The sequence below is a fragment of the Dipodomys spectabilis genome, unplaced genomic scaffold (genome assembly GCF_019054845.1).
Source record: "Dipodomys spectabilis isolate Male_0828 unplaced genomic scaffold, ASM1905484v1 ptg000075l, whole genome shotgun sequence".
Lineage (NCBI taxonomy): Eukaryota > Metazoa > Chordata > Mammalia > Rodentia > Heteromyidae > Dipodomys > Dipodomys spectabilis.
This window is the reverse complement of record NW_024870752.1, coordinates 872272-895875: the sequence shown is the minus strand read 5'-3', so window position 1 is coordinate 895875 and position 23604 is coordinate 872272. Positions and strand designations below refer to the sequence as shown.

At 35.0% G+C, this 23604-nt stretch overlaps 1 protein-coding gene across 12 annotated transcripts in view; it reads left to right on the top strand.

Annotated features, from left to right (window-relative positions):
* Rbm26 (RNA binding motif protein 26) overlaps positions 1 to 23604 on the top strand; it is a 78961-nt gene that overhangs the window by 44921 nt on the left and 10436 nt on the right. For all 12 annotated transcript variants that reach the window (XR_006147830.1, XR_006147831.1, XR_006147832.1 and 9 more), the window contains 6 exons: positions 7574 to 7699; positions 7925 to 7999; positions 9512 to 9679; positions 11206 to 11310; positions 17698 to 17898; positions 22418 to 22504. Coding sequence is in view for 1 of the 12 variants with exons in the window: in XM_042682634.1 (XP_042538568.1) it covers positions 7574 to 7699; positions 7925 to 7999; positions 9512 to 9679; positions 11206 to 11310; positions 17698 to 17898; positions 22418 to 22504 (762 nt within the window). In the remaining 11 variants the exon portion in view is untranslated. The remainder of the gene's footprint in view (positions 1 to 7573; positions 7700 to 7924; positions 8000 to 9511; positions 9680 to 11205; positions 11311 to 17697; positions 17899 to 22417; positions 22505 to 23604) is intronic.

The following is a 23604-nucleotide window of genomic DNA, read 5'->3' as shown; positions in this document are numbered from 1 at the left end:
GCGCTGACCCTCAGCTCTTCAGCTCAAGGCTAATGCTCTCCCACTTGAGCCACAGCGCTACCTCCAGTTTTTTTCTTTTTGCTTATGTAGTGCTTAGGAATCAAATCCAGGGCCTCATGCATACAAGGCAAGCGCTCAACCATTGCGCCGCCTTCCCAGCCCCTGGGATCTCTTTATATCAAGATTTGGACTCTGAAATTTGAAATCTGTACTAAATACTGCTTTTGCAAAATTTCAGACTGTATTTTGAAACTGTTTTTATATTCTTAAAAGTCTTTTGTTTAGCTTTAAAATAAAATGCACACTAATTTGAAATTGCTAATATGTACTAATATATATTATACTGATACAGTAATTACTGAATTTTGTGAAAAGTCACTAATGGTAGCAGAGTATTTGTAGAAAAAAAATCACTAAAGGAAAACAGTTATTTATAAGCATGTAACTTTTAGTCATCTTCAGAAAGCATATTCATAGAATAACATTTTATATTTTCTTGTTCTTAAGTTGTTTCCCTTCATAATGAGTTTTGGTGTTGAAACTTTAAAGGAATTCTTGCTCTTGGTAGGCAGATGTTCTTCCACTTGAGCTACACCCAGCCTTTTTCTTTTTTTTTTGGGTCCGGTCGTGGGCCTGAACTCTGGGCCTGGGCGCTGTCCCTCAGCTCTTCAGCTCAATGCTAGTACTCTACCACTTGAGCCACAGTGCCACTTCTGTCTTTTTTTCCCCCCTGCTTATGTGGTGCTGAGGAATCGAACTCAGGGCCTCATGCATGCAAAACAAGTGCTCTACCACTGAGCCACCTTCTCAGTCCCTACACCCAGCCTTTTTTACATTATTACTTTTCAATCAGGGTCTTGCATATTTGTCCATGGATGTCTGGCTTTGATCTACAATCCTCTTTCTACCTCTGTCTCTAGAATGGTTAAGATTACAGGTACATGCTACCATGTCTGGCTTGTTTATTAATCTGTGGTCTCTTAACTTTTTTCCTGGAGCTTGTTGCAAACTGATTCTCTTCATCTCTGCCTCCAAAGTAGATGGGACTAGTGTGCCACAACATTCAGCCTGTTGTTTTTTTTTTTTTTTGGTCCATTCGTGGGGCCTGAACTCTGGGCCTGGGCACTGTCCCTCAGCTCTTCACCTCAAGGCTAGCGCTCTACCACTTAAGCCACAGCACCACTTCCGGCTTTTTTATTTTCTGCTTATGTGGTGCTGAGGAATCGAACCCAAGGCCTCATGCATGCAAGGCAAGCGCTCTACCACTGAGCCACCTTCCCAGCCCCTGGTTTTGTTTTTTAGAGACAAATGATATTTTGCTAAAGCTACTCTAAATTCCAAGAAGGTTGATCAAATAACTGATTATTTCCTGTATGTCTACCATATCAATTTCTAATACTAAAGTTATGATAGAAAGCTAGGCACTAGTGGCTCATGTTCATAATCTTAGCTAGGAGAACAAGATGATTGTGGGTTAAGGGCACCCAACAGCAAAATTTGAAAGACCATTTTTCAGCCCCTTGCTAGGCACAGAAATACACACCTCTGTCATCCCAAACTACATAGGAGCTAAGAATGGGAGGATTGCAGCTCCAGGGCAGGAGGGGCAGATAAGTCCATGAAACTATTTTTACAGAGGGGCACTCAACTATTATCTCAGCAATTCTGGGAAGTCTGAAGGTAGATCTGGCTTAGGTATGTACTTGGGCAGGAAATGAGACCCTATCCTAAAAATAACCAATCACAAACAGGGCTAGAGGTGTCAGCCTATAAAGCACAAGGTCTTGAGTTCAAATATTTTCTTTCCTACTATTGATTTTAATTTTTTAATGTTTTGCCCTCTGTCATAATTGTCATATGGATTTTATTTCTTATGAGAAAATAGGATTTGTTTAGAAGATTTGAGGAACTTTCTGGGAACTAAGTTATTATAGCAATAAATTTGTTAAGATATTTCTATCTAGAGTCATTAATCCTTTTGTTTTAATTCCTTTGTTCCACTCATGTGGAAACTAAAAACAGTGACATGATAGAAGCAGAGTAAAATGGTACTTCTTAGGATAAATAGGAAGTTAGAGAGTCTTTGTTAAAGTATATAAAATTTCAGTTAAAAAGAAGGAATAAGTTCAAAAGATGGACAACACAATGAGTGTTTTTAATAAGGATTTATTATATCCTTAAAAACTTCTGTGAGTGATTTTGAGTGTTTATACTGTAAAGATACAAAGGAATGCAAATATTAGCTAAATTTAGCCAGCCATGGGCATATATTATGCATAATAAATGTATATGACTTTGATTAATAATAGTAAAAAAGTATATTACTTTTTATTACATAATATGTATGACTTGTTAACTAATAAAAAAGTCAGAGTTAATGAAAGGTGTGATCAATCAACTAAGTGCATCTTAAAATACTAAATCCTATTCTCACCAGAATTTTTGGTTAAGCAAGCTTGGAATAGAATACACCTCTTGCTTAAGGAGTATATCATAAACAGTCATATTTCCTGAGTAGGTAATTGTTTACTTAACATAAGAACTTAGCAGAAACTATATTAATAAGCTTTCTATATTTGACTCTCCAGATACTTTTTTATTGCCTAGGAAAATTTACAAAAAATAAATTTACAATTACTTAATAAAAATTTAGAGGCACTTCTGGCTGTGACTGCATTTCCATTTTTTTTTGTGTGTGTTTTTTGTTTATTTTTTTTTTGGTCGTGGGGCTTGAATTCAGAGCTTGGGCACTATCCCTGTGCTCTTAAGCTCAAGGCAAATGCTCTACCGCTTGAGCCACAGCACCAATTCAGGTTTTCTGGTGGTAAATTGGAGACAGAGTCTCACGGACTTTTCTGCCTGGGATGGCTTTGAACCGTGATCCTCAGATCTCAGCCTCCTCAGTAGCTAGGATTACAGGCGTGAGCCACCGACGCCCAGCTTCCATGTTTAATTCCAGTCTGGACACTGAGTATTTAAAAGTGAAGCTTAGATAACTTAATTTGATCTTTAGTAGTACTTAATTTTTTTTTTTTTTTTTTTGTCGGTCATGGGGCTTGAACTCTGGGCTTGGGCGCTGTCCCTCAGCTCTTCAGCTCAAGGCGAGCACTCTACCACTTAAGCAACAGCACCACTTAGTACTTAATTTTTAAGAGTATTGGTTTTTCTTCTGTTCTTATCCATGGTGGGAAAAGGCCCTGTTTTTTCTTTATATTAATAATCGTTTAGCTGGTTATATTTCACACAGGAAATAGAGGTGCTAGACAAAGGGGATTGATTTTTTACTTGCCAAGAGGTAATAATGATAGATATTTCATTAACACAGTTCATACTTTTCAGTTTATCTTCTGAGTTAAATGCACTTTTTTTAAAAAACTAAAACCTGATAAGGATATTAAAGTTTACAACAACTCAGGCATGAATGTCTTAAATTCCAGTGAAATGAAGCATATTTGATGAAATTTGTTACTTGGTTACATTAAATAATCTGCAAAACTGGGCACAGTGTCTCAAACTTGTAATTCTAGCTGCTTAGGAATCAGATACGGGGCCATTGCAATTTTAGCCTGGGCAAAACTTAAAAGACTCCATCTTAACCAGTGGTTGAGCATGGTGGTCTCTTATTCTAGCTGCTGGGGAAGGACAGCTGCTAAGGTAAGCACAGTTGCTGAATGCAGTGGTGTGTGCTTGTCAGCTTTAGCACATGGGGAAGCAGTAGGAGAGAGGATCTTAGCCCAGACCTGCCTGGACATAAAGTAGAACCCTACTTTGAAAATAAGAAAAGCCTGCGGGTGTATCTCAAAGAGGTAGAGTATCTGCCTAGTAAGCATGAGTCCCTGGAATTCAGTCCTCAGTCTTGCTCCCTCCACTCTCTCTCCCCCTCCCCCCGAAAAAAAATCCGTGTACAAAAGTAGAAATAGAAACTTCTTACTTTGCTAGGGATTATCTGCAATGTCTGATCCACTAATAATAAATTTACTGTTGAGATGCTGAGATACTGAATACCTTGCTTCTGCCAAGATAAAAAATGAGAAAAGATGTCCACCATCATCATATTTTTCCAGTTCTGTACTCTAGGGTCTAACCAGTAAAATAAGAAAATAAATCACATAAAGATTAGAAAGAAAGAAGCCAGAAGGGCATAATGGCTCACTTGGGAACCTGAGAGAAGATTGTCAGTTTGAGACTAGTCTGGGCTATTTAGTGAGACTCTGACCCAAAGGATAAAAATGCAATGAAAGAGAAAACATTACTCTTTACTCATAGATGATACAATTTTCTATATAAAAAATTCCAAAGAATTGATAAACAGTTGAAATTTCTATATGCAAACACAGTTAGGTCGCTAGAAATCAGTTGTAAAAATTACAGCCCATACAGAAACCCATTTAAAAGCAGAAAAGGCTACTTTTGTAGAAAAGCTATTGCTGCTAATGTTTTGACAATTTTCTTAGGAATTGTAGCATCTTCTGTTGAATCTATTGCTCCCTTCCCTGGTTTCATTTTTAATAAAATGTAGTGTTTCTTGGTTTTTGGTTTTTGTTTTCTTTTTTTCATTTATTTATATTATTTATTTATTTTTATTGAAAATACTGTACAGAGGAGTTACAATTACACAGGCAAGGTAATGAGTACATTTCTTATCAAGCATTTTTGCCTCCTCCTTTGTTTCCCCTTCCCATATACCTCCCCACCCCCCCCCCCCCCCACCCCCCAAAAAAAAGCTGTAAAGTTCGTTTTTGTTTTCTTTCAGTGTTGAGAATCAAACCTAGGGCTATTTAGTTGCTAGGAAAGCACTGTACCTGAGCAATATCCCCAATCCTATGTGTGTGTGTACGTCATTGGACTTGAACTTAGGGCACTGTTCCTGAGCTCTTTTGCTCAAGGGTAGTGCTCTCCACTTTGAGCCATAGCTCTACTTCCTGTTTTTAGGTGGTTGATTAGAGATAGAAGTCTCATGGCCTTTCCTGACTGGCTTTGAATAATGATCTTCCTGGGTATCTAGGATTATAGTTGTGAGCTACCAGTGCCTGGACCAACCCTTAGTTTCTTAAGATAAGGTCTTGACATAGTCCAGCCTGTCCTCAAACTTGTCACCTTACTTTTAAAGTGGGGGAATATAAAGAGTAATAGAATATTTTAAAGTTCTTGAGATTGAAGCTTTATGAAATACATTATTATGTGTCCTATTTTTACAGAAGGAAGTTTCTGGATGAAACAAGGGAGCTACTTTTAGGAATAAAGGAGTCTTTTCTTTCTTGTCAAATAGTTTGATTCACTTTGAGCCAGCACTCTTTATAATTTGATATTAGAAATTAGGGTACTTGAAAAGAAGCACTTGTTCACTGAAGTTTGACAATCAATATTTAAAAGTGCTTGCTTGGGTTCTTTGTTCCCTAGGTTTCCTCACTAACTTGATTGTCTTCTTAATAAACATTTAAAAAATGGAAAATACAGTTCTGATAGTCACTAATTCCAATTTATTTGAGCATAGAAATCTTTTTGTCTACAACTTTTAATTTATTGAATCTCATTGGTAAAACAGTACACTCATTTGTACTGTACTCATCTTGTATTCCTCTTAGTAAGTTATTGTCTTGTTTTTTTTTTAATAATTTGCTATCTTGTATAATCATATAGTTTAGTATTAGTTGTGTCATAAGGTAGTTTAGAGGAAATGTCTTTTCCAGAATGACTGAGAATGGTGACTGAGATTAGACTATGTTTGCCCTTTTTTTTTTTGGACTGTCTTGGGTCTTGAACTTGGCCCCTTGCACTGCCCCTGAGCTTGTTTGCTAGAGGCTAGTAATCTACCACTTGAGCCACAGCTCCATTTTCTGGCTTTTTTTGGGGGTTAGCTCAAGATAAGAGTCTCATAGACTTTCCTGCCCAGCCTGCCTTTGAACCACAGCCTTGAGATCTCAGGCCCCTGAATAGCTAGGATTGCAGGATTGAGCCACTGCAGTCTGGCTGTTTTGTTTACTCCATTTTTAAATGCATATAACTATTTCCTTCTTATTTAGTGATACCTGAGTATTAGTTTTTATCATTGAAGAAAAAGATCTTCACCAATTTCAGCACATACCAAGTATTATTAAAAACTTTTACATTTTAAACATTCTGTTATATAGAATTAATACAAGTGTTCTAGGTTTTTATTTCATTTAAAAGCTAAGACATTATTGCCTACTTAGAACAATGGTAAATTGCCTAAGCTTTGCATTATACTTTAATTTTGTGATGAAAGATTAGAAAATGGTCTCCAGATTGCTACTTGTGATATATTCAGATTTTTTAGTAGCAACAGCATAGGGTCATTTTTCTTACTGATACTTGTCCATCTTAGTTGGATTTAACCTGTTGTAAGTCACGAACTTCTTTAACACTTTAGAATGCGTAGTTTTTCATCTGGATTATTAAAGTTCACAGACATGATTTGCTTTCATGTCTTGATGTTATAATGTATGTTGATTTCCATAAAGAGATTCCCTAGCAGTTTTCTAAGAATTACAGTTCACTGGAACTTAAGAGTGCTTTGTTTTAGAAGGTAATAAGCAGCCTCTAGCAATTTATTGTTTTGAATTAATCCTTGTGTAGAAAAGGTTGTTCCACTTTAACCTATAATAGTTCCAGCTTTGTGTAGTATGAACAGTGCTTTTGAGTATCTGCTATGTAACCTGACATTTTATAGATAATGAAGATACAGATGTGACAAGTAAAAAAAGGAATCTTTGCTTTCAAGGAAAGAATATTTGGGTTTGTACTTTAGACAAATCAAATCACAACTATTAACTTTATTGGTAAGCATATTAAGGCTCAAAAAGATGCTTGTCTTGTAGTCTGATAGTTACGTGGTTGTCAAGACTTAGGTATAGGGAGCACAAAAAGAAGAAAAACATACTTTTTCCCCAAGGCCTTACAATGTAGACATAGAGCAAGATGCGTAACTAACATATCATCAGGTTATTTTTACATGATAGCTAAAAAAACAACATTTTATTGAAGGATCTAGGTAGAAGGTAGAAATGGTGATGGATGTTTTGATTGTGTTAATACTGAGATGGGTTGAAGAGAGTAAGGTCACTTCAAGCGTAGAGAGCATGGCTAGTAAAGAAAGAGTTCTGAATTTTCTTTCAGAACTACAGATTAAATTTCAGAACTATCATTAAATTACTTAAAAAAGCATTTTTATCCTGTGCCATGCTCTTACACATGACATTTGCTTTAGTCAATAGAGACCTTAAGAAGTTTATATATTTAGAAACCAGGGTTTTCTGAGTGGTATGGAAATAGCAGTAGCTTCTTTTGTTTGTTTTGTTGATGTGGCATTTATGCACTTTTTTTTTTTCCTAAAGGTATTTGCTAATTGGAAAAAATTTTCATTTTAGGGCATATTCTTCTTTTAAACCCTTCCTTTCAAATCGTGAGTTATGATTTAGTTATGAATATATAGTGAATTTAGTTCAACATGCTGGATTTTGACAAAAGTACCTATGAAATTTCACAGGAAATAGGACTTAAGAAATTATGAATGGTTGTTACAGTTTTTAAGAAATTGAATTTATTTTGGTAGGTGTTGTCTACATCTACTGGCCTAACAAAAACAGTGTATAATCCAGCTGCTTTGAAGGCTGCACAAAAAACCTTACTTGTTACCTCTCCTGCAGCTGATACTAATGAAGCACAGAAAAAAAAACAGGTAAGTATAATAAAGAACATACTACAAATGTTCATATAGGAAAGCTTGTCTTAAAGTGCCTATCACAAAATGAAGGCATATATTGATACTCAACTTGTATCTTCTGAACTATAACTATTACTTTTTTTCTTTGGAAGGTTTCCTTTGTTGATCTTGAAAACTTGCAAACTACATTTTTGATCCTTGGTAATCATTCTCTAATGATATTTTTGAATCTTGATTCAGGAGGCCCTGAAACTTCAGCAGGATGTAAGGAAAAGGAAGCAAGAAATTTTAGAAAAGCACATTGAAACACAGAAGGTAAAATATTAAAATTTTATTTGGTAAAATATCTTTATTAGCTGTTACTTTAGTAATATTCACGCAGTACTATTTGGCCATTCCTTAAAAACAGATTTAATGTAATTGGTAATTGTGGTAATTGGTAATGATAAAGCATATACAATTACATTTTGTCATCAGTACTGTTGTATGATCGATTTAATGTAATAGAGATGAAGATTATATATTAAATGAAACTATGGTTGTTATGAAGTGAAAATGAGATAGTGTTCATTCAACTATGATGCTACTAATAGTTAATAATGAAGTGGGATTCTTTTTTCAGTATTCATAGGCACCTTCATTGTACATGGAATTCTTTAATGTTCATTCATTGTCTGAGAACCCTCTAGTCCTTTGTTGTCTGATACTGTAGTCACATCTGTTAAGTATGTGGAATGTGCCGAGTCCAAGATGAGATATAAGTGTGAAGTACATACCACATTTCAAAAACATGATATAAAGGGAGAAAAAGTGAAAATTTTATTGGATGTAATATTTTGGATGCATTATGTTGAATAAATGATAGAATTTCTTTTATGGCAATATTGCTCTGCTTTATGGCCTTTAATCGGAGTGATGTGTTGATTATGTCTACATTTGGCTAGTGAACACCTATAATCTCAGCACTTGGGTGCTAAAAGCAGTTGGGTTGAAAAGTTAGGCCAATTTTGTCTCTAAAAATAGAAAAAGGGAGGGAAGGAGGAACAAAACCCTGTAGAAATTTTTATTCCAGTTAGTTTGCATATACTTAATAAGGAGAAATTACAGTGCTTTACATCAGAATAGAAGCTATTTTATTTCAGGCAGCCTGTAAAACTGTATGGTTTCTTCAGTTCCCTATTAGTTCAATTATCTTTTTTCCTGTTTATACTGGAATATTCTCAGGCTAACCAATTACTATTCCCTATGACAAAGAAAGTAACCATTCATTTCCAATACCTTGTTATATGAAAGGAGCCTAAAACTTTAGTCCTGTTTGGTTGCAACTTCATTAGAGGAAAATATTTGAGGTATGAGTAATACCAGAAAATGCATTGAAAAGCAAAAATTTTGATACTTCAAACAGAAGACTTTTCAGGGATTGAGTTTAACATCTTCTAACTATATCTTAATTTAAGCCTTCCTATCTGTTCATTTTTTTAAGGAACTTTACTAGTATTTGGCTATCTTGGAGCCACATTAGTGAAGTATATGTAAGAAGATTATAGTACAATTCTAGGCTCGTAAAAATATGAGACCCTATCTGAAAAACAACTAAAAAACCCTAGCTTAGCAAGTGTGAGGCCCTGAGTTCAAACCCCAATATCCATGTGTGACTAACGTACTACCACCAAATCTGGTATTAGCCATCCTTGTATACTTATTGGTTGTTGGTTTTATTGTGAATATATAAACTAAAAATAGTATTACCTGCATACTTATTTTCTTGTTTTTACTTTTTTTTTTAAATAATAATGGAGGTGTCTTAACTTTTTTAAAATTTGACAGATGTTAATTTCAAAACTAGAAAAAAACAAAGCAATGAAATCTGAAGATAAAGCAGAAATAATGAAAACTTTAGAAGTTTTGACTAAAAATATTACCAAGTTGAAAGATGAAGTTAAATCTACTTCTCCTGGACGCTGTCTCCCCAAAAGTATAAAAACTAAGACTCAGGTACTTCCATTTGTGTTGTTATTCATGGAACTACTTATTAAAAAATATTAAGCACTAATTTCAAGGTTTAGTTTTACAGTTAGGTTATTTTCCTTTTTTCAAAAATCTGACCATTTTAATTCTACTTTGAAGCTGCAGTTGGCAAGTCAATAATAGGAAAATAATTACGACTACCATAAGGATGTTTTGATTTAGGTACTTTATTTGACTAAGAAATATGAGCTTTTTATTGTACCAGTTGGTGATAAAGCTTAATGACAGTAAAATTCTAGAGTATCACTATACGGAATTGTTAGATTAGAAATGGTTAAATGTAGATTTGAGATAGTAGCAAACAAAAATAATACAGTATGCTATACAATATTTATATTGATGTGTGTGTGTATGTGTATATATATATATATATATATATGAGATTTCATTGTATTCCAATATCGCATGGTTTCTCTTTTTTTCCTATTCCATATTACATATATTTCCATAAGGATAGCTTGTTCCTATAATATCAAATCTTCATTGAATAGACATATAATCCATTCAAAATAATATCAAAATTGGTATAAAAACAATAGCTACTTCTCACAGCTAAATATAAAAATATACTTTTTTTTTTTTTATATTCTACTAAAGGAGTATAATCAGAACTTTATGGAGTTTGTTCCCCCCCTCCCCCCCCCGCCCATGATATGCTATGGTTTTAACTTTACAAAGTTATTTTTCCTGCTTTTTGTATTCAGATTTGAATCCTTTCCCTTTAGCCCAAGTTCTTGTTGGTTTACTTAATTTTTTAATAACTAAAACATTTACACGTTTCAAAGCCAAATGATACAGTAAGGGGTACTTAGAAGGTCTCTCTTGAGATTTTATTTAGTCCCTGACACTATTCCTTCTTGAGTCTCTTAGGCAATAAGCACCATTAGGCTCTGGTCAACTGGTCTAATTGTGTGTGTGTGTGTGTGTGTGTGTGTGTGTGTGTGTGTGTGTGTGTGTGTGTGTGTGTGTGTGTGTGTGTGAGGTGATATATGTTACTGTGTATATACACTTAAGACACATACAGGTATGTATTCTACACATAAATACATCTATATATTGTTAGCAGGTTGGGTTTTTGGTTTTCTTTCTACAGTTGTCTTTTGAAATTACTATTTCTGTCTGTAGCATACCTGCTCTACAGAAAATGTATTACAGTGAAATCAGTGCAAGATGCAACAAGTTAAACTCTTGAAATATCAGAGTTAGTTGATAGTTAGACTAGCATAATAGTTTTGGAGATAGGGAAGAAATGTGACCAGGCAAAGTGACATATGTGTATATTATCAGCTCTTGGGAAGCTGAGGCAGATTCATGAACTAAAGGCCATCTTGACCTACACAGGAAGATTTGTGACCCCCCCCATCCCCCACCCCCCAAAAAAAGGCTGGGAAGGGGAATGTATGGAAAGAGAGAATGTCATTGTTCCTTGTAAATTTTTAAAATATAAATTCAAGATATTAAGTACTACATGAAATATAACTTTTTGTTTTAAGATGCAGAAAGAATTACTTGACACAGAACTGGATTTATATAAGAAGATGCAGGCTGGAGAAGAAGTCACTGAACTTAGAAGAAAATATACAGAATTACAGCTGGAAGTATGTTCCATCCAAGCAACACAGTATTTTTACAAGAATCAGATGTAGTTATAGTTGCTAACTTAAAAATGTATAGTCTTTGTTCTCATCAGCAGTTGTTGACTGCCATACTCAAAGGAGGTTTAGGATTGTGGAAAGAAGTGAAAAGAAGTTTTAGAACCACAAGGAAATACTATTTAATGAGAAAAGACAGTAGCTCTATCTATATATTCAGGTGTCTTCATTTCTAGCGAATTTTATTTTATTTTTGTTTTTGATATCTCTTTCTCCCTAAGACTAAAAAAAACATTCCTATGGAGATAATCTTTGCATATACGGTCCTATTATTTCGAGTTACTATAAAGATCACTTTCAGTTGTAGACTTACATTGAAAAACCTGCTTACCCTAGTTTTGCCTATAGATGGTGCTGTCGATATTTTTAACAAGAAAATGAACTACCTTCATATAAGGTTATTTATATGAGAAACTTGAAGCAAAGTTGTTTTCTAAGACATGAACATTTTTAGTATTTAGCTAAAATGATTAAAAATTTGTATTTCCTTGTAAAACATGAAGACCTAGTATTGTAAATAAAATAGGTACATGTCCATATTTATCATTGTTATAACAATTTAATTTTTTTGTTTTAGATTGTGTTGCTTAATCTGAGTATTTTTTTCAAAGTTTTTTTTAACAATATGATAAATATATTTTTTTTTCCCCTGCAGTGCAGTACATCAATTGAGTATTGCCATTCAGGTATTAAATTTCATGGCTAAGTGGACTACCTTATCTACTCTGAGATTTGGGAGATTATAAGATGTTGTCTTAAACTTGAATATATTTGCATTCTCTAGTACTTAATCTGATTACACATGTGTCCTATCCAGAAAATAAGTTTTAAAATAAGAATAAGATTTCTTTTTTGTTAATACAGAAATTACGTTATTCTGGAGATTCCGTGCTAGTGTTGGTAGCATGAAAAACAATATTTTCAAAATTCTGGCCTATAATTTTAGTAAATAAATAGTACTATTACCAGAATTCTTTATCCGTCCATGTTTTTCTTTTTTAATAAGTGAAATAAATACAATAATATTCTCTTTTTCTTTTTTAACAGAAAAACTTGTTTCCATTTCCTGGCATTCATTTAGATAAACACTATTTTAAATGTTCAGAGGCATGGTGCCTTTGGATTCTTCCCCTAAAAGTATTCTCCTTTAGTCTTACTGTGTGTGAATGCCTAGAATCCTGTATAATTTATCATGTCCCAGTGGATTGTAGGTATAGCTTCCACATGTGAGAGAAAATATGCACTATTTGTCACTGAGCCTGGCTGGCTTCACTAAACATGATTTGTTCTAGGTCCATTTTCCCACTTTTATGATGAATTCATTTTGTTTTGCGGTCAATACTAATATATGAAATACTATAATATCTCCATAGTGTGCTTACTTACTGTAGTAATGCATTCCATTAGATGTTAGTAGAAATTAGTGAACAAAGGTTGTGTGGTCAAATACATTTGGAAAAGTTAGGCCAAGCACAATTTTGACTGTAGGGTTTTTTTGGAGGATTTAATTTGTGAGCCTCCTAAGTTATATATTAAACATTCAGAATTGCTTAAACTCTGCAATTTTAGACATTAATATTCTCCAATATACCTTTGTATATCCAATCATTAGCTTTTGGCCTTTTAAATGATTTGTTAACCACTTATTTTTTATATTGACCAATGAAAACTTGTATGTGAGTACAGCATGATGTTCTGAAATATGTTTACATTGTGAAGCAGTTACATCAAATTAATCTATCTTTTCACCTATTTTGTAGAGAAAATAGAATATGTAAAACTTCTTTGAATAATTTCCTAGTACTGTCAAGAATGGTCATTTTAAGTTCTAATGTCCAGAACTTACCATCCTGTCTGAGTGTTTGTACCCTTGAACTCAGCATCTTCCCATTCTTATTGCCACAACTCTTTGTTTCTGCTGGTCCTGAAGTTTAAATTTAGAGACTGACCTTCTTTTGCTCAAGGCTAGTGGTCTACCACTTGAGCCACAGCTCCACTTTCATCTTTTTTTGGTGCTTATCGGAAATATGAGTCTCATGTACTTTCCTGTCTAGCCTGGCTTTGAACTGGGGTCCTCAGCTCTCAGCCTCTTGAGTCACTAGGATCACAGATAATGCAGTGTTTGTCTTTCTGTACCTGTATTACATTTTACTTAGCATTCTAATTTTTACTTTATAGGTGATTGTTTTAACTAATGTTATAGGTTAGCTAAAATAATGTTAAGAGTAGCTATATTGAGAGGAAACAACTAAAATGTTTACACTAGCAGAGATTTGACTGTGACACCTGCTTTTCTACTTAGATGTTATTACGATCTCATCAATATAATATGAATAGTGCTTATCTTGTTCCAAAAATCCATGTGTATAATTTCTCAGACCAAAACTATCAATAGATTATTTCCTTTCCATCAATGTTTATAAATCCAGTTGATTTATAAAGTTATATTTATTAATTTACTTAGTCTAAGGCAGGGTGTTATGCTTGCTAGGCAAGAGTTGTAATGCTTGAGTCATGCTTTATCTGTTTTGCTCTGGTTATTTTTGTGGTAGTGTTTTGCTTTTTGCCTCTGCCGTACAGGGCTGTGATCCTATTTTCAGGTTTTGCAGTGTCTGGGCAAATGGGCACACATTACCATATCCTGCTACTCACTCTTGCAAGTCTTTTTGCGCAAGCTGGACTCAGACCATTATCCTCTCAGTTACAGTCATCCCTTACTATACCACGGTTCACTTATCACAGCTTCACTGCATCACAGGTTTTAAAAAAACAAACAAAAAAACAATGATCCCTCATCTATCATGGGAGTTATGTTCCAGAGGCCCCAGTGATATGTGAAAACCCACTAAGTAGCAATAAGTGAACTGTGATATAGTCAGGGTCAACTATGTAATGCTACTTCACAGATTTTCGCCTATCATGGGCGTCTCTGGAATGTAGCTCCTGCAATAGGTGAGGGATCACTGTACATCTTTGGAGTATCTAGGATTACAGGCATTAACTACTAGTACATAGCCCTTACTAGGTTTTAAATGTATTATGTATTAACTCTCAAATTGTGTGTGTGTGTGTGTGTGTGCGTGCGCGTGTGCATGCCCATGTGCATGTGCGTGTGTTTGTGTGTACATGTGCCAGTGAGCAGTCCCAGTGCTTTCACTGAGAACTTGGGCACTATCGTGTTAGGTGTCAGTTTATCCTATATTGGATTTTATCCTTTATTTGGAAAACCATGTTTCTTTTAGCTTTGCTGTTTTGGTTCTTGTTGAACTTCCTATTTCATACCTGCATTTTTGATTTATTGAAGAAATATTAAATATTACTATAGATGCTGAGGATAAAGCAGGGAATAGAACTGGAAAGAACATTCAAGGAAGCTTGAATTATAATGGTTATTTACTGCAATTCTATTTAAACCTTTGAAATTTTTTCAAGGATGGGGAGCAGTATACTATAGGGTTTGAACTGAAGCTCTTGCACTAGGCTAGGCTGGCTCTCTGTCCCTTGATCTATGCCTACCCCCCTTTCATTAGAGAGCTTTGAGATAAGAGTCTGTCTTCCTAATTTTGTATGCCTGAGCCATGAGTTTGGCTGTAGGCTTCCCATTGTTGCTGTGATTATAGGTTTATGCCACTGCCATGTCTGGCTTCCCTTTATTGCTGTGCTCACAGGCATATGCCACTTCCTTGTCCAGCTTCCCTCTGTGGAGAATGGAGTCATAGGACTTTTATGCCTCAGCTGACCTGGAACTATGATTCTCTCAATCTTAGCCTCCCAAATAGCTTAGGATAACAAACACATGCTGCTTTGCCCAACTATGAATTAGAAACAAGTTTTACAAACTTTTTTGTCTGTCTGGCCTCAAACTTTACCCTCCTAATCTCTGCTTTCAAGTAGCTAGAGTTGCTTCACTTTCTGAGTCAGTTTTCATTAATACAATTTAGAACTTTAGCTGCTTAATGCCTCTACCTTTGCAGCATGTGCTCATTAAATCTTTTTTATAATGAAGAATGTTACTGTATTCATACAGAGTGATAAGGTAGAATATAAATTAGTATACTACCTTCGTTCTATATGATAGTGATAAGTGATCAAATTAATGAGTTGAGAAAACTGTTCATGCAACAGACAAGAAAATGGAAATTATAATAGAATATTTGAAAATTATAATTGGGAAAAATGCATTTATTTGTATATGTATATTAGATTGTTGATGTCCATAGGTATATAGTTTCAACGAGCTTCCTATTATGTTACACAACTTGTGCTAAAGACTTGGTTATTTTCAAAGCTATCTAAAATATTCACTTTATCTTTTAAACACATTAACTTTTACCTCACCCTTTGGGCACCATTTTCCTTTGGGAGGCATATTATTAAAGTCGGGAAAACTCAGAAGATAACACAATTAATTTAAACACAACTGAAGATAACAGCTAAGCTTCTTGGAATCATCTGACCTGCATAATATGAATGCAGGTATATTTTTTAAGTGGTTACTTCTTTTTTTTATTCTTTTACTTTTACTTATTTCTCTCTATTTTTACTTACTTTTTGATGACACTTGGTCAAGACCATATATAGTAAGTTCATAAATAAGATAAATTTAGTATAGATACTATATATATGTATATAATATATATATATACACACACACACACACACAGACTTGCCGCTTTTTTTTTTTGTTGTTGTTGTTTGTTTGTTTTTGGTCATTTCTGGGGATTAAACTCAGGACCTGAGCGCTGTCCTGAGGTTTTTTGCTCAAGGCTAGCACTCTACCACTTTGAGCCACAATGCCACTTCCAGTTTTTTGGTGGTTAATTGAATCTCACAGACTTTCCTGCCTGGGCTGGCCTGGAACCATGATGCACAGCCTCTTGAGTAGCTAGGATTACATGTGTGAGCCATCAAGACCCAGCTATTAACCTGACTTTTGAAGTAGGACTCAGTGGTAGAGCGTTTACCTTGCATGCATGAGGCCCTGGGTTCCATTCGAAGTAAGCCAGCACCACATAAACAGAAAAAGCTGGAAGTGGCGTAGAGTGCTAGCCTTGAACCGAGGGACAGTGCCCTGGCCCTGAGTTCAAGCCCTACAACCAACAAAAACAAAACAAAACCCAAGAAAGAAATCTAGAGTTGCATGTTTGTGTGTGGATGTGTGCGTGTGTGTGTGCGCGTGCGTGCGTGCGTGCGTGCGTGCGTGCACAAACATTAGGTTTTTTGGTTTTTGGTTTTTTTTTGTGTTGAGTCCTGATATCTTAGAGAACAACTTAATAGAAAGGCAATTTGGTAATTTTAGAACCTTAAGTTATTTGGTTACTAAATTCAATAGCTACTTAAATTTGCTTTCATTTTAAGAACTAAAATCCCAATTTAAAATTGTATAAATTGCAGTTGACTTGAGTTAATATAGAACTACCCTGTGATCCGGCAGTTCCACTCCTGGTCATTTATCCAATAGAACACAAACAAGATTACAGTAAAGTCATCATTAGCACAAGCATGTTCACACAGCAGTATTCACCATAGCCAAGATACAGAATCAGCCCAGATGCCCCCTGAGTGCATGAATGGATCAAGAAAATGTGGTGTATATATACACAATGGAATTTTTCTCATCCAATAGGAAGAATGATCCTGTATCATTTATAAGGAAATGGAAAGTCTTGGAAAAAGTTTATATTAAGTGAAGCAAACCAGACCAGAGAAACACATTGCTTGGTTTCCCTCATTTGTGGTTGGTAGAATGTATCTATATATCTGTAGGTAAACACCTTGAGTAGTATGCTAGTTGTTACAATGAATTAACTGGAGTATAATGGACTTCAATTGACAGCTCATATATAAATTTTTAGAAAGATTAGATCAAAGCCCAATAGAATAAGCACCAGGAAATGGGTACATGTAGGAGAGGGATTGGGTCAAAGGCAGAGAGGTAGACTAAGAAAGGGAGCAAGCAGGGGAAAATGCAGTCAAGAATTCAATTGTATACTCTACAAAATTAAGAAAATAAGAGAAAAGGGGGAGGGAGTGGGTTGAAGGGCGTGATACCAAGATGTATTTGTATATTGCATTGTTAAATGGCACCTCCTTTGTACAGCTACATAAAGATATCAAAACATTTAAAAAAGATAGATTGAGGTATTCTCATCTAAAAATCCGAAATCCAAAGTCCTGAATTTTCAGATGATATTCAACCACAAATTTCTGTGCATATAGACAAGAATATAAAATTCCAAACACCTGAAACTCCGTGGTCCTAGTTATTTTCAGGTAAAAGATATTCATTAGGTAGTTTTACATTGTTTAACCTATGTGCCTGATATCTTCTAGGCTGCAAAACGAGGGATTCTTTCGTCTGGTCGAGGTAGAGGAATTCATCCAAGAGGTCGAGGTGCAGCTCATGGCCGAGGCAGGGGGCGAGGGCGAGGGCGAGGTGTGCCTGGACATGCTGTGGTGGATCACCGACCCAGGGCATTGGAGATTTCTGCGTTTACAGAGAGTGATAGAGAAGATCTTCTTCCTCATTTTGCGGTACTTTCTTTCTACCCAACAAGACAAACACCAATTGATAATCATGGTTCAGTTAATAGATTCAATAATTAAAGGGGAAATTATGAAATTGGAATGAATAACTCTGAACAGAAGGTTTGATTAACCATAAAACTATGAAATGTGAGCTATGGATTTTTTTTTTTGTTGTTTTAATTTGGTGGTACTGGAGTTTGAACTCAAGGCCTTATACTTGCTAGGCAAGTGCTCTACCACTTGAGCTACTCTCTCAACTGCTACCCTAACCCTCTTGGTTTCAGTAATTTTTCAAATAGGGTCTCGCATTTTTTTCTTTTTTTTTTTGGCCTTGGTGGGTCTCAAATCTCCATCCTCCTACTTAGGTATATGTACCACCATGAACAACTCATTAAGTTTTGTGCCAGCCACCATATATCCTCCTGATGTGCCTCCTAAGTAGCTGAGATTATAGATGTGAGTCACCAGGCCCTGTGAACTATAGTAACTTTTTGTTTATCTAGAAGAAATGTTACAATTTCTTAGTAGGCCTTCATATACTGTGAAAAGAATTATTTAAATTTTGTTTCAGAGACTACCATCTTTAATTTGGCAATTTCTGAAAAAAATTAACATGTTACACAGACAATCTATGTTTTTAAAATTGTTACTTGTTCTAGTTAACCAAAATTTAAGACAACATTTTGATAATATGATAATTTGATAGTTACCTCCATAATTAATACAAGGGTATAAGTAGTCTATTTTATGATAGTAGGTTGCCTTATAAAAAAGGAAAAGAAGTTTCTATCCTGCTAATCTTTAATTAACTTGGGTTCCCAGGCATTCATTAGGCCTATTTGCAGAGATTATACCCACCTTAAATGCATCTTCATCTTAAATATTGCCATTTTTGTTAATATCCCAAAACTCAGTTACCAAGCATGTTTTTTTCACTAAGCATTGTAGCAGTTTTTCTGGAGATAAGAAGGAAGTGGCCAGTTTTTTTCCCAAAGGAGCTTTATATGTACTAGTTTACTACAAATGAGTTATGGTAAACTATAAAGGTAATTTATAATCAAGTTCCATTTATTAGCCACCGCAAGTGCATTAGTACCACAAAGAAATGTCTTTGACAATAGCATGTAATAGGAGAAATAACAATAAAAGAATATTTAATGTAATAGATAAGGAGTGTAGATTTTAAAAGATGACAAGCTTGTAGATGGTACACAAATTTGTACCTTTTGAAAATTCAAATTCATGTTTAGAGCAGTTAGTATATACTTGGTCAGAACATAAAGAAGTATTAAATGTTTAAGAAATAATTAAAATAATACTTAAGGAGATTAGTGTCCTATGCTTTATGGATTTAAAGGGATAAAGAAATAGAGGAACTAGAAAAGAGATTGGGGAGAATCTAGTCCAACTCTTCCCTGCTTTTCACCCCACTTCCACAAAGGAAAGGAGATGTAGATAACTTGAGTATCTTAAAAAGGTTACGTAGCTAATCAGAAAACTAGCAATAAATATGCTAAAATAATCCAAACAGACAAGGTAAGGTTATTATGGCTGTGTTTTGGTGAGGCATATTGTTTTAGAGAAATATTCAAAGCTTCTAGCTAGTAATTCTTACATATACTTAGAGATATGAACTCTACTCAAAAGTTAGCAGTGGTAATTGATATTACCAGTCTTAAGAATGCAGGTTTAAAATGTTGCTTTTCTATCACATCATGAGTTGAACACATGAAATCAGAGGAAAGAAACCTTATATTATTAAAGGATGCATTTGTGCATAATTTGTCATTTATCCACTGAGACTAGTAATAATAATAATTGTAGCTAAAACAGAGAGCACTTGTTTTATTGGAGTATTATTATGTCTTAAAAATTAACTCACTGTGTTAGAAATTATTTGAATCAAGCTGGGTGCCAGTGGCTCACACCTCTAATCCTAGCTACTCAGGAAGTTGAGATCTGAGGATCACGGTTCAAAGCCAGCCCCGGTAGCAAAGTCCGTGAGACTCTGATCTCCACTAAAAACCACTAGAACACCAGAAGTGGTGCTGTGGCTCAAGTGGTAGAATGCTATCCTTGAGCTGAAGAGTGCAGGGACAGAGCCCAGGCCCAGAGTTCAAGCCCCACAAACCAACAAAAAAAAAAATTATTTGAATCATTCTACGTATGGGTAGGTTCTTTTATTAATATCCATTTTAGTGATGGTAAAAATGAAATATAAAGAGGTTAGGTAACTAATCAAGTTCTGGTTTCTTAGCTATCTCCCCAGTTGGAATGGCCTTTATCAAGAAAACAGTAATAAATGCTGGCAAAGATGCAGTCAAAAGGGGAACCTTAATGATTTGTGGGTGGGAATGTAAACTGCTTGAACCACTCTGGAAAGCAGTGTGAAGGTTCCTCAAAAAATGAAACATAGAACTACCTTAATGATCTAGCAGTTCTATTCCTGGGCATTTACCCAAAAGATTACAAACCAGGATACAGTAAAGCCACCACACAACCATGCTTATTGCAGCACTAATGTAGAACTACCTTAATGATCTAGCAGTTCTACTCCTGGGCATTTTCCCAAAAGATTACAAACCAGAATACAGTAAAGCCACCCATACAACTATGCTTATTGCAGCACTATTCACCATAGCCAAGGTGTGGAATCAGCTCGATGCTCCTCAATAGACCAGTGGATCAAGAAAATGTACACAATGGAATTTTACTCATCCATTAGAAAGAATGATATTATAATTGTAAAGAATTGGAAAAAATTATGTTAGGTGAAGTCAGGCCCAAAGAGACAAAGGATCCATGTTTTCTCTTATATGTGGGAACTAGATTAAGCTAACAAACCCATGATAAAACATTGGGTGGAGCCGGGCGCCGGTGGCTCACTACTGTAATCCTAGCTACTCAGGAGGCTGAGATCTGAGAATTGCAGTTCAAAGCCAGCCCTGGCAGGGCAGGAAAGTTCGTGAGACTCTTTATCTCCAGTAAACTGCTAGAAAACTGGAAGTGGTGCTGTGGCTCAAGCGGTAGAGCACTCGCCTTGAGCTGAAGAGCACAAGGACAGCGCCCAACCCCAGAGTTCAAGCCCCAGTTCAAGCCCCACGACCGACCAAAAAAAAAAACCCAAAAACAAAAACGTTGTGTGGTATGCAAGTGTATATAAATGAAGTGTGGTAGATTCAAGGGAGGTCCCAAATAGTGTAATTTCTTAGAAAGCCGAAAGTTCAGTAAAGTAAAACACCAGAAGCAGGTACTCAAAAGGAGAAGTGGGGCCAAGGGGAAAATGGTACACGAATGAAGAGGAAGAGAATGCAAACAAGAACCTACGGTATATCCTACAAAATTAAGAAGAGTGGTAGAAAGGGTAGATAAGGGATGGGTGAAAATGTTGAAAGGGTGAATGGAGGGACATTGAACATAATAATTGTGTTCAAAAACTATTTTGTTAAATGGTAACTCATTTGCAAAATTACTTTCTGTGTGATATGTATGTATATGCATGCAGTGCATGTATCCGCATGTTTTTAATGAGATTATGGTAATAGGGTTTTTTTGTGTATTCCAGTCCTGGAGCTGGAAGTTGGGCCTGAGCTCAAAACTAGCATTCCACCACTTGATCCACAGCTCCACTTCTGGCTTTTTGATGGTTAATTGGAGATGAGAGTCTCACTGGGCTTTCATGTCCAGATTTTGAACCACTCACTATCTCATATTTCAGCCTACTGAGTAGCTAGGACTATAGACATAAACCACCAGTGCCTGTAGTTTTTTTTGTGGTGAAAAATATTAATAATAAAGGACTAAAATTTGGTTTTGTAGAAAAATACTATACTTAGGAAAAAAATCCAGCAAACCCCAGACAGGCATAATGTATTTACCATTTAAATGACCTGAAAAGTTTGTATTGTAAATATATAGTAAATGAAAGCATGATCAAGTAGAGCACTACAGTAATAGGTCTGGACTTTCATCCATTAATTCCCTTAATTACTTTGAGAATATTAATTTTCTGAGTCTTTTTTTTCCCACTTATTGGGAATGTACTGAAAATTTATAGATTGTTAATATTCAGGTATGCTGCTTAAGAATGAATTTAGCTTATCCTGGATTAGAGTAATAAAAGGAAGGTCAGTAAATAAGCTCAGGCTTTGACTATTATTTCATTCATGTAAAGACTACTTGAGGTGTTTGGGATTTAGCTCAATAGAAGAGCGTTTACCTGCCAAGTGCAAGGCCTACCCTGAGTTTGGTCCTCAGCTTTGGAGGGGGGCAGGGGGACACTTGAAACAAATGTAGTTCACTAATTCTGGAAATTAGAGGATTGGAAATAATACTGAGGAGAGAATCAAGCTTTATCTTAAAATTTCAATTATTAAGCTGAATTATATTCCTTTCTGTTAATTAGCATCATTATCTGTTTATTCTGGGTTATATTTCAGTATTTTAATGTTTTTGATGTCATTGGGAGTTGTGGATGTTTCAAAATACTTATTTGGAGGAAATATTTTTCTTTTTCAATTTAAAGCAATATGGTGAAATTGAAGATTGTCAGATTGATGATTCTTCACTTCATGCAGTAATTACATTCAAGACAAGAGTAGAGGCAGAAGCCGTAAGTATTAAAAATAAGCATAAAAATTCAGATTTTCATGAGGTGTATTCCTTCTAACTTTTAATATAAGTAAACTTTTAAATTTAATGAGTATCTGTTTTGACTAGGTAAAATATAAAATGACACTTGTGACTATGATGTCCTAATGTTGGTAGGTAATTCTGCATCTAATGTGATCATGTTATAATTATAGTGCATACAGTTATTAAGTCTAATGGCAAATTGTACTGTCTTGTGAACATCAAGATTTCTTACTATTTTTTCTCTAACAGTAGGGCCATCCCACTTTGATGTATTTTTTTGTTTCTGTGGCCTAAAACAAAACATACTTTGGAAGAATAAGTATAGAGAGTTAATTTAGGAGAAGTAGGGAGAATGTAATCATTTTGACTACTTTTCTTAATTATCCTTCACCTGCTTATTCCCAGTCCCTGTAAGCTGAATTCTAAAGAAGTGTTGGTATGTCAGCACACCCTCAAATATACTGCTATTAGTTTTTGCCCAAGACACAATATATAGCTCTAGATTTTAGAGTATTCTTAGTATAGTTGTTGTAAACTATATCATAATTTTTCTAAGGATTGACTAGAAGTATTTTTATGTGTCACGTGGGTTTCAGAGATTTTAAAAAGCAAAATTAGAGTGAGTTGTAAAGGATTTATGGGAGCTTAGTTTTGATATGTTCTCAAGGCACTTTAGAGAAGGTAGTTGTAACTTTTGTTTTCAACAAGGGCAAAATAGTTTTCTAGACAATCACTTTAAATGAACAGAACAGTTAGATGTAATTCAGAAGCTTTGAGTTGGTGATGTTCTAAAGAAGTTTTGAAAATAATTGTCTTGGTAAACTCTATTGACATATCCTTTATTTCAGTTTTACCTTTCTTTGTGGAAATGTAATGCAGTGTATACATTTTAATGAATTGTATGTATTTTCCAAAATGCATACAGTTTATAAAAAAGCAAGGATTAAAAAAGACCCAATACTAATTTTATGAAGATTGAATAAATGACAGAATAACTGAGGTTAGGTCTAATGAGAGCTACTTAGTCTAATGGCTTAGAAGGAATACCTACCACAGCTATGATTTACATTTGAAATT